The sequence below is a fragment of the Lingula anatina genome, chromosome 1 (assembly GCF_051362555.1).
Source record: "Lingula anatina isolate TDL-2025a chromosome 1, LinAna3.0, whole genome shotgun sequence".
Classification (NCBI taxonomy): domain Eukaryota; kingdom Metazoa; phylum Brachiopoda; class Lingulata; order Lingulida; family Lingulidae; genus Lingula; species Lingula anatina.
Genome location: NC_141767.1, coordinates 66,504,177 through 66,519,943, shown reverse-complemented (window position 1 = coordinate 66,519,943; position 15,767 = coordinate 66,504,177). Strand labels below are relative to the sequence as shown.

The 15,767-nt window shown below is 33.3% G+C and overlaps 1 protein-coding gene across 3 annotated transcripts; it reads left to right on the top strand.

Annotated features, from left to right (window-relative positions):
* Nucleotides 1-80: 80 nt before the first annotated feature.
* Nucleotides 81-15,594, top strand: LOC106151420 (RUN domain-containing protein 1). 3 transcript variants are annotated; one of them, XM_087018204.1, is made up of 18 exons: nt 81-258; nt 1,680-1,826; nt 2,612-2,756; nt 4,346-4,447; nt 4,857-4,964; nt 5,402-5,514; nt 5,784-5,826; nt 6,199-6,289; nt 6,557-6,630; nt 6,988-7,077; nt 7,635-7,774; nt 8,484-8,592; nt 11,447-11,542; nt 12,058-12,171; nt 12,511-12,603; nt 12,858-12,955; nt 13,189-13,283; nt 13,584-15,594. In XM_087018204.1, exons 2-18 carry the CDS (start codon nt 1,690-1,692, stop codon nt 13,688-13,690), a joined length of 1,755 nt encoding a protein of 584 aa, XP_086874330.1. In that variant the 5' UTR covers nt 81-258; nt 1,680-1,689; the 3' UTR covers nt 13,691-15,594. The 3 variants fall into 3 exon arrangements, with proteins under 3 accessions (XP_086874330.1, XP_086874332.1, XP_086874339.1); XM_087018206.1 differs by lacking the exon at nt 81-258 and adding an exon at nt 293-448; XM_087018213.1 differs by lacking the exon at nt 81-258 and adding an exon at nt 468-560.
* Nucleotides 15,595-15,767: the final 173 nt, after the last annotated feature.

Sequence of the window (15,767 nt, the reverse complement as noted above, 5' to 3'; positions counted from 1 at the left end):
AATAACAAAACATTTATCTGATTGCTACACATCTAACATATATGTCCATCCATTGCAAATTATTTTAAAACAAAATAGACTGTGACATGTTAAAGTACTGTGAAAAGGACAACCTCATAACATCGAACCTATTCGAGAGTGCCCGTATGTTGTGCGTGGGAGCAGGTGCAAGAATTATGCTCATCAATAATTTTGTGTAAAAAATGGCATATGTTTTGGACTTTTAAACTCAGTTTGTCACCAAATTTTGACTCCCAGGTAGGTTATTCATTTTTTTTCTGAGAATGTTATGACGTTTCATGTTATTTTATGAAGAAGAGGGGCTTACATTCGGAGACTAAAGAGATGAGTTTATTACTAACAGTGTAACAATTAAGGACGTTCTTGAGCGTAACGAAGACACTCTAGATTAAGTCGTCCACGAATTCACATCATGCGCGAGAAAAAGGTACTTGCTCCAAATTGTCAACATGGCGTCTCTAAGAGTCTCCAGGAACGCACGTTTTCGACTAATTTGGTTTTACACACTTATTATTCTAAGCATCCACATCAAGCTGCCGGTAAGAAAATTTTAGACAAACTGTGATAGACTGGGTAGTGATCCACTGAGGAATGACCAATCTCATATAACTTTATTTATAGAATATTGGCATGCACAAAGGTGATAAGAATGTGGATATTTTACAGAAATGACATCTTAATGATGAAAAACGACATGGTTTTGCTTGCAACAGAAAGTGGTATTGACGGAGGAGACAGAGGTGGAAAGTTTTTCCAGCGTTACCTTTAGTCTGGTGGGAGGCATTTTGTCATGGTTCCAATTTGGGATGTGACAAGGGTGTTCACAGCATGTAACAAGACTGGGATGGTGGGAGGGGGGGCACAGAGGTGCCATTTGTGGCCCCATTTTACCCAGCATCTGTGCATGAGAAAATTTTTCCAAAAACTAAAGGGTCATGTTCTACCTGTGCTACATTTAGTCTGTTTCACCACACCACATTAAAAATGTATCAGTAAATTTATGCTCTGTTTTATGAAGATTATTTGAAGTAAAATTTTTACATGTGTATGTCCTCCTTCGATCATGCACAGATTCCCTTCCAGGGCAATTTACTAGGCTAGGTATTTAAAAAGACACAGGATCTATATTAGTTTTAACACTTGTAAATCGTCTAATATAAGGGGGTTTGAACCTTAATTCTAGAATACATGTAATAGCTACATTTGAAAAAAATTAGTAAAGTATCTAAAGCCCCTAGAATCCTAACAGATCCATGCCTATGTGCATAGTTTTGTAGTTTGTTTAACAGAACTTACAAAAGTCACAGCAATCCAAGCCCTGCTTGTATATAAGGTGCAATAACAAGATTATAAAAATCTTGATGTCATTGAATGCGGATTATGTAGCCCGTCCAACTCTGTATATCTTTTATCAGTCAAGTTCCAGAGCATATTGCAAGAACACTGGCTATCTTCACCCAGATGTGCTCTGTCTGTTTTTGATGATAACGACCACATGTTCCATGAACCTCTTATAAATGAATGTATCTGTAGCTTGGTAACCAGACCGATTTGTCTTTTTTTATGTTGTGAAGAATTACAGGAATTATTCTTTTACCAAAATCACCTAAAAAATTTTTTTAATGTTAAGTTCCTTAGCATTTTGTTGTTCTATTCAGTGTTTCCAAGATGATGGAAGAAACGACCGTTCCAACTGATGAGAGCTATGACTATGACAGTGATGATCACCTGTATGATCGGCCAGCAGAGAGGTGGGCACCACTTGGAGCAAATGCAAGCCCTGCCCCTTCTGTCACTGAAACAAGGTAGGGGTTTTATATTTAACTTTATATTATTTGAAATTATTAGGCATTTGATAAGCTAAAAATAAAATGTACACATTGAAAAAATATAAACCAACTATTGGTTTGCTGGAAAATGAAACCAACTTTTGCAGCTAAAGTGCTGAATGTTTTAAAATTTTCAACATTTGGCAACAGTTATTTTATTCTATTTTTCAAGCTGTTATACATGATGCCTTGGCATCGATTCAGTTAGTTTGTTACACATCTTTATTATGTTATATCCTGATTAGGAATGCTTTCTAAACCAGATAATGGCAGCATGTATGTGAAATCGGTATATTCACATTCACACATAACATTTTTCAGCCACTTATAGTATGTCAATATTAGATTATTAACTTATCTCCATATGTTTTCCTGTGCCCTACTTTTTATATGTACACTTGCTAATCATTATTTTGCCCCTTTTAAAAAGTCGTGATGGTACATTTTGTTCACTTTTCTCATTTGTTGAGCCTAAAAAGGATTCGTGACTATAGAACAAAAAGTATGTTAGTTCTGATATCATGTTTATCAAACATCCTGGTATTACCCTCATCAAGTTTTCATCTTGACTGAATAACAAATTATACCTTTAGAGTAGCTTACCTGTCCACCCAGAAACCATTACAAAGACAAGTTGATGAGGTGAGTATGCTGTAGAATCACTACCTGTCAACAGAACATTGTCACTGACACCTTGGACATGGTCAGGTGCCTTGGTAAATAATTGTTTACCACGTTTCTTTATCTCTTTTTATATGTAGTCATTTTACTGAAGCAGAACAACTGAGGCGGCTGGAGGAAGAGCAGGAAGAACTGAATAACTCTCTCTTTGCATTGACCACACATTTTGCTCAAGTACAGTTCAGGCTGAAACAGATTGTGTCTGCTGATCCAGAAGAGAAAGAGGTATTACTAGAAATATGATGACATAATTTATAAGCATTGCTGACCATGTAACAGGAGATAACTGCTGTGGAATTTCATGTTTGCTGTATGTTCATAATCAGAGTGGGTGCATTTGAGACTTTACCAAATGTTTCATATTGCTATTGACAGAAGAACCTATATGCTTCTAATTCATATGATATACATAGGTTGTTAGTAATTTCCCCTTATTGTACGGATGTTCAGCTTACTGTGAACAATTGATATATAAACAGTTATGATAGGGTATTATTGAGATCAGTGTAAGGTCATCAGTGAATGTGGGCACCAAAAATAACCTTCTACTGGTAGGATATTAGCTAGCATAATTGTATTCATGCCAGACATATTAGATAACTATATTAAAGAAATACTAGTAAATCCATTTTAAAACAATGCCAACATAGAGTGAATACCCCTATTAAATAAATGCAAACGACCTGCTGTGATGAGTAACCCATTCATAATTTAATATGAAGATCTATAAATTCAGTGTATGTTATAGTTCTAATTTATATACCAGCATATACCTAGGCAAAATGTGATTTATCTTAGTGTTTTCTTATGTGGATAGAAATCTTATAGGTACCCTTCATGGGTTTGAAAATTCCCAAAATACTTATTTTTAGTTAATCACTCAGATAAAGCTTCATGCTAAAGTCAAGATGGTCCATTTTTGTGTGATATGCCACAAAGCAAATCTTATTGTGACAGTCTCTAATGAAGCTGGTGGTACCTGATAACTGACTTAGGAGATCAGTTAGAATTAACCTAAAAGGTCAGCAGAAATGTGAGTTTCAGTATTAGGTAACATGTAATTGTAACCAGCATACCCTTACTACATGAAGTCCTATATCTGAAAGATCATTACTGTCAACTTAACTGTATCATTTATAAACTTGTATACTTCTCCAAATGTCACACCAGAAGGTAAGCAGACATTTAGAATCTTATGATATCAATGATGTTTTTGTTCATGTTTGATGTTATTTCACATATTTGGATTATAAGTGTTTATACTGTGACAGGTTTCCTCTTAACATAAGACTTCTCTGTACACATGAATTGACCCTCATGCTTATCAAGTATAAGAGTTTGTTCAGTTACATTAAGGGTGCCATGTGTTTCATGCAACATCTATTACAGGCAAAGTGCATATGAAATAGACTAATTTTTATTTTAAAAAATGCCTCATGGATGATATATTTCAGAATTTCAGTGACTTTTAAATGATATAATTGATCTCTATGTGCTCTTAATAAAATCAAGGTTGGAACTGTGAATGAAGAAGTTGCTAGCCATCACATACTGCAGTATAAATAGTTGGAAATTTTATTGATTGATAAGTCACAATCAGTAGTTTCTTCAAATGATTCTTTACAATCATAGACTCATTTTTAAAGAAAGTGAACATGAGCTAAGTTGAAAGAAAAATGGAAACAAAACAGCATTACTGGAATGTTATCTATCATGTTGGCAGGTCCTGATGAAGTCATATACATCCAAAATTAGAAAATTGTTTTTTGTTGAAAAACAGAATGAGGGAAAAGCTATTTTTCTATTATTTCCAGAAACTGTTAAAGGAATTGGAGGAATTTGCCTTCAAGGGTATCCCAGATGCCAGAGCAGTGAAGTTGGACATTGACAAAACTGAGCAGGAGGAGAATGATCTGGTGAGTAGAGAAATTCTTTGTTCTTGGTTAAATATGGTGGAGTGAGGTTAGTCATTAACTTTCTTTGCTGACATAAAGCATGTTTATCTGTTTAAAGAAAAGGTGGAAGACCAAACTTTGTCTGATAAAACTTCACACTTCATGTACAATTTTTGTTTGATTTTTTTTCTTTTTTTTTTTTTTTTTTTTTGCCCTGGAAAGTGAAAGATGACGTGAATTGTTCAGTAAGCTCCCTGCATGTGCATGTCAGTATGTCCCTTCTTATTTACCTTGTGAAAAACTTTTGAAATCTGGCATTTTATATTCAAGTAAGTTCATTATTAATTGATTTGCTTGGCTGTTTGATTATTTTTTCATTAGACCCATTTTAAGTTTTGTCCTAACATTGTCAATGATATTTGTGTTTCAGGATGACCATGAGCATGATCAAAAAATTAGAGAACAGAGGGAAAAACAGCAAGAACTGATAATGCAGCTGAAAGACCAACTGGAGGAACTGGAGAAATATGCCTATGAAGTAAGTGCTCTCTGTTGTAAAATTTGAACATTTTAGATCTCAAAAATGACAATTAGCAAGTAAATTCAAATTACAAGGATGGCAAATAAAATATCAACTGAATAATTTTCAGGTTTACTATGGTGCAGAATTAAGCGATATACAGAGTGAGATGTCATGTGAATCTAAATGTTATATTGATTGCAGTTTTGAAACCAAAAGCAACCCTATTTTAATATATAATGCAGATCTATGTTTTTATATAAGACTAACAAGGGATGCTAGCAATTCTCCAGTGCCCATGAAAAATGTTTCTTTGTGTGTTTGGCACTAATTGTGATTGATCACAAACCTCCAAAGCCTCACCACTGGTCATAATTTCCAATCAGAGTAGATTATCCTTTATTTTTGGTACTCCAGACAAGATAAATCTTTGAGATTGAATATTTATTCTTCAGTCTGGAACTGCTGATGACCTTCCTACAAGTATCCAGATGGAAAAACAGAAAGTCATTATTGATGAGTTGAAGAATAAGCTGGAGTTGGAACTGGACGATTTTGCCAAACTAAGGTATGAAGAAATGTTAAGTGAATTTTGGTTTTCTTTTTAAACTGAATTGAATTTTATCTATTTTGAGTGGATGATTGTCTTAAAAATGTGAATCTTTGTTTGCTTTTGTAGCTACTTTGAGTGGACTGTTTAAAAAAACAATGACCAGTTTCCAATATTTACTTATTATTCCTTAATAATTTGAAACTATTTATTGTTTAAAAAGCCATTGCATTATGTTGACTTTAAGTTTTTGTTCTGCTTTGCAAAGTGATTATTTATCATTTCAGTCCTGAGCAGTTGAGAGATGTGGTGAATGATGCAATAGCTCAGGTGAGAAAATCTAAAACTTAACATGTGACATGCCCTCACCTGGTGCATCTATTGGTATTCCTATTCATGCTCTGGAACTCATTCAAGATTACACATAACTATTAACAACTGTAAGGTGATTTTTAAGTAACAGATGAGTTGAAAGAAATCAGATCCTAGTATGTATTATATATGTTGATGCAGAATGTGCTTGTCCTACACCTGTGTGAGGAGCAAATGAGTAATGGGCACAAGTTTCAAGGTTTATAACACAAAATTTTGAATTAAGTTGTTTTATCAGAGTGAATGCTGTTTTGCTGCTTTATTGATATCTTCAAACTTGAAAGATAGAAATGCATAAATTTAAAAAAATTTTAATATGTATTTGTGCAGATTGTGAATCCAGCCAAAGTCAAGGAAAAGTTAGTTGATCAGCTGAGAACACAAGTATCAGATCTGGAGAGGTTCATTTCCTTCTTACAAGGTGAGATATATTCTTGTTGCATTTCACAAATTGAAGTGTACTTGAAACTTTTTATCAATGTACTTTGGCAATATTATTGGTGTTTAACATATTAGATAGAAGAAAGTGAACAAGAAATGTTTAGTAGCACTGGTGGCCACATTTTTGTTTGTCAAAGTAAATGAAATGCAAAGCTTTGTCAATTGAATCTTATATCATATAGAGGTAAACAACCTCTGAATGCTGCATGCTGTTGATATTCAAAGGTTCTTGTATATCGATTTCAAGGAGATGCTGAGAGCCCTGGTCCTCTAGGTCAGACACGCTGCACTTGTCACTGCCCTGCACATGGTCCAAACAAGGTAAACACATCATTTAGTGATTTATGTCATGCGGCACTATTAATAACTCAGATCATATGAATGACAGCTGAACAAATTTAATTAGAATTATAGGCCTGTGTAATGGAAAAATTCACACAACAGACACAGCTGATCAAACTGAATTCATTCAGTGAAACAAAACACACTGTTCATGTATCTTTACTGACTGTTTACATTTCACTACAAAACAAGTGACAGCACTGTGCAGGTAACAATATTCCTGTTAAGATGCATTCAGTTTTATGTAAGGTAGGTGATTTTCTTTCAGTTTTGTTAGAAACCAATTTTTTCAGGAAACCAACTTTATGTCATGTACATATGTGTGTTGTATTGCAGCTGTCCAGTGATGAGCACTCTGACATCTCCATGCAGCAAGAATGTTGTATTCCTGATCACAGGTACAGAATAAAAGACAAATCTGAGAAGGTGTGTTGGACTTATGAAATTGGACTTCGAGTTAATATGGCATTAATTTATTTGAGGCTAACTGTTTAATTGATAACCTCCATCCACCACAGCCAAAAAAAAAAAAAAATAATAATAATAATAATGAAATAACAATAATAATAATAATAGTAATAATAATAATAAGTAAAAAAGAAAAACACAACTTACATTTTTTGCCAGGTAACCAAGCTTGCAGTAGGTCACATTTTAGTCATTGTTAAAGGATAATAGCTGACCTATATAGTGCAAGAGTTCGATGAATAGATTTGTCCTGAATGTTTTGTAATATGATATGACACGCAACTATAATTCAAAACTTCCCTTTGAAGTAACTATAGGCCTCTCTAAATGTAGATGTTTTTTATTTGGTTATTATCAAGTTGCTAAGGATAGATGATGGAGGTAGTCACCAGGTTCACTAAATACCTTAGAACTCCACCAAATACTATAAAACAGAAAGCTAATAAGATTCATGTACACTTCTTTGAAAGCCGAAGGTGAGTATTTGTAATTTAGTTATCTGTCATTTTCTCTAGGATCAAAATGCTACGGCAATGACAGCAATGAAGAGGGCATTGACTGTGCTCCAAATATTTGTTATAACACAGTTTGGTTGTGGAAGCCGAGAATTTAGGAAGAACACACTTAAGAAGACGATGAAAGCAAATCATTATGGGTATGTTATTTATCAACTTAAGGACTAAGTGATTATTGGGGAGGATGTAAGCATTCAGGGTAGTGGTCTTTTAGAACTGAATTATATTGGATTCAGATGGAAACATAACTGCATCTATACTTTCTGGCGTTATTAGAATGCTGTTTTCTTAGGCTAGATGTTCATGCACATGTAGGACATACAAGCATAGGTGAGACCATCTATCTCCTCTCTCTCTCTCACACACACACACACACACACACACACACACACACACACTTTTGGTTTGTGGAATACCATAATAATAACTATGATCAACCAGAACTGATATGAATGTGGATTGTAGAAAGAAAATAAATCTATTAAAAAATTGATTTGTGCAAGAATAAATCTAAATTTTTTGACGTGCATAGGTGCATTTCAAAACCTCTTATATTGTTCTTGTATCTAAAAAAACATGGTAAACTTAATGAGTGGATTTCTGAAGACAGATAGACATTCCAACCTCCTTTGTTGATTAATTGATTTCTCTACTCAAATTTATAATTAACAATAATGTTGATATATAGGGATAATAGGCAATGATTTGCATGTATTTTAGGGTATGTATTTTAGTATGTTGATTTTATCCCAAAACTCGTAACATTTTGAAATTAGATAGGCTTTTGTACAGTATTTTGCCACTTTGCTTTAAACACTTTTGTTAAGTGATTCAAATATTTTTTTTCAGTGATTTACGTGCCAGGGTGGAAGTTGCCATAGAGAAAGTCTTGGAGCTAGCAAAAACCCAGGAGAATTATGAAGTGCCTGACAGTGATTATACCAGTGATACAGAAGAGGTAGTGGAATGAGAAAAAATATTTCAAATTGCAGATGTTATAGTCTTGATAAATCATAAACCATATTAAGCATTTGATCAGACATACAAACTTGAGGTGCCAGTGATGTAACCACATTAAAGGGATAATAACTCTTCGTATGAAATCTACATTTCACAATAAAGACATTGTGAATAACTCATAGAAATATAATATATTCTGTTTTACCACAAAAAACAGCAGTTATAGCTATTATTCTGATATCTGAGCTTGTCTTTAGACCACGTGACCTCCATTGATGGCTATACTCTGTTAAAATCTCTTAAGAGATTTTAACAAAAAACCAAACTTTTTAGAAAAAAACCAGGGACTAACTTTGAATGTAAAAATGGATTCATTAACAATTGGTGAGTATGGGAAAATTGTTGTTTACTCCAGGAAAATTCATTTTTTGGCCGAAAAGAAGAGTTACTATCCCTTTAATATTGATTTTTATGTACAGACACAGATGTGTCTGTACATATTGCCATCACCTGCGTCTGTCGTCGCCGTCGCCGTCGCCGATCATGTCGCCGTCGCCGTGCACTTTCAGCGTTAACACCATAAGTGGAAGACAGTTTTACTTTTTGGCTTTATATTTACAGAGCTGATGAATATTCATAAAACACAGGTCAAGTTCGAAAATCAGCATGATCGGGCCATTATTGTAGAATTTATGCTGTTTTTTCACTTTTCAGCATATATGCAACACTGTTAACACATTTCAAGGAAAACTGATAGGACTGTTGTCATGAAACTCACAGGAGTAATCAATCTTACTAAAACGCAGATCAAGTTCGAAAATCGGCATGATCGGGCCACTATTTTAGTAGTTATGCTGTTTTTTCACTTTTCAGCATATATGCAACATTGTTAACACATTTCAAGGAAAATCCATAGGCCTGTTGTCATGAAACTCACAGGAGTAATTTATCTTACTAAAACGCAGGTCAAGTTCGAAAATCAGCATAATCGGACCATTATTTTATAAGTTATGCTTTTTTTTTCACATTTTCTCAGATTCAATTCTTAGGCATGTTAACAGTCTCATTATTTAATTAATAAGATACGTAAAAGAGTTTGTTTGACATTTCCTGCATCTTTACAACTTTGTTAGTTGATTTTATAAAAATGATGGTAAACTTGTAATCGTGTATTGTATAATAAGGTGTCAAAAATGGAAATAAACTCATATCATTGCAGTTTGTAAGATTCAATCATTCACTATGTTCAGAAGCTCAGAATGGAGGAAATTGGACATTTGACACTGTTCTATTGATATTTTTCACATCTCATCAATTTTCTTAGTTGATCATATAAAAATGGCAGTAAACTGTTAATTTTGTTTTATGTTAAAAAAGTGTTAAAAATGGAAATAAACCCATTTCAGTATAGTGCTGTCTTGTTTCACATTTCCTCAGATTCAATTTTTAGGCATGTTAACAGTCTCATTATTTAATTAATAAGATACGTAAAAGTGTTTGTTTGACATTTCCTGCATCTTTACAACATTGTTAGTTGATTTTATAAAAATGATGGTAAACTTGTTATCGTGTATTGTGTAATAAAGTTTCAAAAATGGAAATAATCTCATATCATTGCAGTATGTAAGATTCAATCATTCACTATGTTCAGAAACTCAGAATGGAGGAAATTGGACATTTGACACTGTTCTTTTGATATTTTTCACATCTCATCAATTTTCTTAGTTGATCATATAAAAATGGCAGTAAACTGTTAATTTTGTTTTATGTTAAAAAAGTGTTAAAAATGGAAAAAAAAAACATTTCAGAACAGTGCTGTCTTGTTTACATTTTGGCATTTTCAAGTTGTGACTTTGAAGTTCCATGGGCCTGAAGACCTTTGCTAGTCACATTTTCTGAATATCCATAATACTAATATTTTATTATTAAAAATTGATGGTCATTATGCTGTTAAACATTATGTAATATTGCATCAAAATTTGGAAAAAAATATTTTGGGCACTGCTCCCATGATGACCATTTAAGAAAAATCATGTCACTTACTGTTCTCAAACTTACAGGAAAGAAACATTGAAGACCCATGCTAGTCACATTTTCTGAAAATCCATGATACGTATATTTTATTATTAAAAATTGACGGTCATTATGCTGTTAACCACTATGTAATATTGCATCAGAATAGAAGAAAACACAATTTTGGGTGCTGCTGCCATGATGACCATTATGGGAACGCCATGTTACTGATGATTGCCAAACGTTCAGAAAAGAAATACAGGACTAAAATGCAGCCTGAGTTGGAAAAGCAGTCTAATTGGCTTCTTTTTCTGGAAGTTATACATTTTCAAAGTGTGAACTTGAACTGCCATGGGCCTGAAGCCTTATGCTTGTTACACATTTTACTTACATTGGTATTACCTGTTGAGCATAATTAAAATTTGATGTTGAATTTGCAGTTTAACATAATGTACTTTTGCATCAGAATTGACAGTAGCCTATTTTGTGCATAGTTATTTCCTGCTTTTTGTCTGTACATTTGACAGCTTTGCTGCCTTGTTGCAAGTAATAATTATAATTTCTTTCTTTAGTTTGGCCAATAAGTGGTAGTAAGTAAGTGAGAGAGAGAAACCTTGCTTGTTAGTGTCTTTAAATCAAGCCAATTTGACAGTAGCATTAATATTATTATTATTGACATAACCTCTCTTGATTCTGCTATAAGGAGTAGTATATATTTCAAAGTGAAGCTGAAACTAAATCATTAAGTGATTTTTAATCTTAATTTTATGTATTGCTTTATTTTTTATCACTTATGGCAGACCTATACATAATTGATGAACTTGCTGATTTCTATTCAGAGCTTTACTGTCCAGTGTAACCAGGCCTTAACCATGGCAGTTAGAAAGAGCCTTGCTTTAGCACTCAGAGACCTTTTACAGCATGGTTTGGTCGAGGTAAGGAAGTCATGGGTGCTCAGTCATTGATGATACTTTTGGAACATATCAAATGAAATACAAGTGACAGTTTTCTTGCAAGAGAGATGTTGTGGCAGCATTCTCAAGAGATGAGCAACTCCAAACTCTTGATAAAGGGAATATTTGCACTTACTTGTACCGTATCTCATAGTAGCATTTTGTATTCGAGGTTCTCTTGGTTTTTGATAGTTATCCAAACATGTATGTTTTATTTATTTTATGGAATCTGTTTAGTGAGGATGCTTTAAGATAGAGTTTATTTAGCCAATTATAAAAATCTGAAATCATTTTCCTTTTGGAGCAATATACAGAGTAAAATGATAGAATAATACAATACATAAATGAATTTGGTTTTGAGATCAAATTAAAATGCGTCACTGCACTTGGATAAAAGCTGTTTAAAAAGCATTTACTGCCTTTAAAAGTTAAAAAGTAAAAGTTAAAATAGTAAATATACTGTGTGATGTGTGTATATGTCTTGCTTATGATTTCAGATGAGCCAGAGTCGCAGTCTTGTAAGTCCTATTGGATGTTTTCCAGTCAGGTCTCAGGCTGTACCTAAAACCATGCATCCTTGGGAACTGTTTATCAAGTACTATGAAATGAAGGTAAGAGGAATGCTTGTTGACCATTTCTTGGGAGGGATTCTTCCAAAATAAAACTGGGGACTCAGCCCCCTCCCCTCCCCTTCAATGTTTCCCCATTAAATGGAAGTTGATGTTTCCCTCATGTCTCTCCCCTTAGCTTCTATATTGATTTTGTGCGAAATTCTGGTATATTTTCTTCATCTTAGTTTAATCTGAAAGTCAAGTAGAGTTTCAGTGAAACTTTGGCATAATCTGAAACAAAATACACATTTCTAAAGATTGTAGAGATGTACCAGACTGAGTGTAATTATGCAGAATGATGAGATATATTAAAACAATATTTTATTAACCTTTTACTAGCATGGCAGAGAGTACAACGATACCCCTGTAAGAAAACTGTCAGAGTCCTTCCACTTAAACATGGTTGGAAGCAAAGCTGTTACAGCAAAACAGGTGAGTATTTTTGAAGTTCAGAAAAATGCACATTTTTTTTTAGAGAAATCAAGTATTGTGTTACAATATGTATTAAAGGTATCCGTTCTGGGATTTTTTCCAGGATTTCCCTAATATACTATTAAATAGAAATGATTCCTTTTAGTGTTCCACATATTAAATGTCTCGTTAACATAATCGGGCTCGACTGCTGTCTCTTGTGTTTGTATATTTTTACATTTTCTTTGATTGTTACAATGTATGGTTTATTTCAGACTCTTCTTGGTGCCATTCACAACATCTTGACATCTCACAGGCCCCTGAAGAGAAGTAATGATGCCATGTTCAAAGCCTTCATTTGCCGTGCACTGAAGTAAGCACACTAGTATTATAGATTGTCTGGGCGTAATGGGAGGAAAAAAGTTCGTGCATAATTTGTTACCAAATTGGCAGAATTTATTACAGTGCCATGTTAAAGTAGGTTAAAGTGTAAGCTGCCACCTAAAATCACAGTCAGATGTGATTTTGTTGATTCAGAGATTTTAGCCAGCAGTAATATGTCTATGACTCCCTAATTAACTATGTTCTCAAACATTTGCTTTTTAGTGAGAAGCGTATAGTGACGTGGTTCCGGTTGGTGTTTAAGACAACACCTCTTATAGACCATTTTTACCAGCCATGGAGTTATGTTGTTAAGACAAGTAAGTAGAACTATCAGTGAAAACATTAATTTCAGTTGTCTTTCCTTATAATAGACCATCGATGTCTTTCATTACAAAGTAATATTTCTGCATTCTGTGGTACAGTTCTAAGCAGACATACTGTGCCTTTTTTTCAAGTTATTTTATAAATGCATGCAAACAATTATGCAAACTTGGATCTGAATATGTGCAGACGTGTTAGGAGTGTGTCAAAATTTAGTAAATTCAAAAGGTATTATCAAACGAAATGAATTTACATATGACACATAAAAGTTGAAGTTAAATATCTTTATCTTTCAGACTTTGAAGACACTTTTGCCTCTCTACAGAGACTAAAGGACATTGAATTCCACTTACCTGTGGATCTGGCAGTCAGACCATTCACAAACATTAAAGATGCATTTTGATGACAAGATCTTACAGGTCACGTTAATACACAACCAGATTACAACTGGTTTCAGGCTTCATGTATTTGGTGCATAAATGTATGTGTGCTTGCTTTCTCTGCAGATAATGTTTCAAAGCATCTAATATCTACTATTATAACTGTCTGCAAGAATTGACTATAATAATTTGTACATTCCTTTTGCATATAGATGCTGGTTGATATATGGTTGCTCTTTGTGAAGTATATTTTCCATTTTGTATTTATGGATATTAAGATTTTCAAACTTGAATAACTTTCCAAACTAGACTATAATTCTACAGTGTTGTGATTGTATAAAATTATTCTTTGATAAAACTTACTACTCATCCTGGCATTCCATTATGATTAAACTGGTAGCATTGAATGCAGCGCATTCCACATTTGACAATATGAGCAGCATATAAAAGACATCAAATATAAAGATATATTGATTGATGGACTAAGTGTAGGTGGTGATGGGGAATAAGTAAGGTAGTAATATCATTTTCCATTTTTTGCAACAGTTGGCACAAAGTAGTGAGGTATCAGGGATGTCAGCAGTAGCAGTTTACCAAATATTCTTGTTGTGATCTTGTGGAATTTATCATCTCATTGCTTACAGATATCATTCATTTTGTTGATTCATGACAATCATTTCACTGCGTTCAACTGAAGAGAAATTTTTATCTTCAGTGTAGTGTTTACAATTATAATTGATGTGCAATAAATATTAATAATTCAGGAATCATATGTTACATGTCATAGTTGTATTATGTTGGTGATTAATTAAAGTTAGTGTCCACCATATTACAATGGTATGCTCATAGAGGCAAATTAAAACTATAATTAAAAGCAATCCTCTGGTATTGAAATGTACATAGCCTTCATGAAGACATGCTGTAACCCAATATGGGATTTCAACTTAATGTATAATTGTTCACTTCCAGTGTCAGGTGTAGTTTGCCAACTTGCATTAACGGATTCACGGTTAATAATTAAACTATTACTGAAAACATTGAATGTTGCTTCAGAATGGACAGGAAGGTTACATGAAGTTATTGAGAGTGGTTCATTGTATTCTTTGTTTTTGGTTCTGTACTGTGAAGGACCAAATGCAACTGTATTGTTATATCTGTCTCCAGAGGAAGCCCAAAAGGGGTTACTGTTTTTGCTTTTGCATTTAAAGATAAAATTGAATATATGTGCTTAAATGTTCTCAAGAAGAAGAAAAAAAGGCCAGTGGTAAACTGGGCAAGAAATTTGCCTTTCATATATTATAATGGCATTATTAAAGACAGCTGTTGGAGTTAATACTTTTTGTCAGGAGCTTAACTGATACCCATTGCATACATATTAATTTTTTTCAGACATACTTAAAGATGGCTTTTCATGAAACTAGGAAAAGTTGTCATAGTCGATTTTTTTATAATTCAGTTTATTAAATTGTTTAATCCAACAAAGTCATTGGGGCAGTCTGAGCAGTGTTCTGTTAGCTTCTTTAGTTTTTGAAAACATTAATTTTGTCTCAACAGCTTAATATGCATTTTTTAAACTCAGTTTCTATTATACTTTACACATAATACATACTACAGCTATTTTTTTAAATCATTTTCAGGTACTTTGACAGCTGTGTAGTTTACTGTCATACTCTATTTTCCCCTACTGTAGTCATTATTAGCACTGAAGCTTATAGAAAGTTTTTATGAAGATTGATGTTCTTTTTTTTTTTTAAAGAAATAAACGGTCATTTTCATGTATTTTTTTTTTTTTTTCAATTGCCAGAATATGTTTAGGTTTTGGGTTGAATCTGTTACTTGCCAGAATATGTTTAGGTTGTGGTTGAATCTGTTAAAATGATATATTAAAAACTATAAATGTTTATGCAAATAAACTATTCTAAAAATATTATTTTTAGTTATTATTATTATTATTAGTATATTATTATTATTATTACACCTGCGACAAGACATGACATTTTGACAGTTTTGTGGTCAATGCCCTTTGTAAATGGGTCAAAATGTTGCCTTGAAGGTAAAAATACACACTTAGTCTCAGGGACTCTCTGTAATAATACATTT

Bases quoted from the DNA above. Each gene is read 5' to 3' on its own strand.
- LOC106151420 (XM_087018204.1), top strand. From the start codon at position 1,690: ATGATGGAAGAAACGACCGTTCCAACTGATGAGAGCTATGACTATGAC. The intron at 1,827-2,611 runs GTAGGGGTTTTA...TTTTATATGTAG, and splicing joins CCTTCTGTCACTGAAACAAG to TCATTTTACTGAAGCAGAAC. The intron at 7,775-8,483 runs GTATGTTATTTA...ATTTTTTTTCAG, and splicing joins ATGAAAGCAAATCATTATGG to TGATTTACGTGCCAGGGTGG.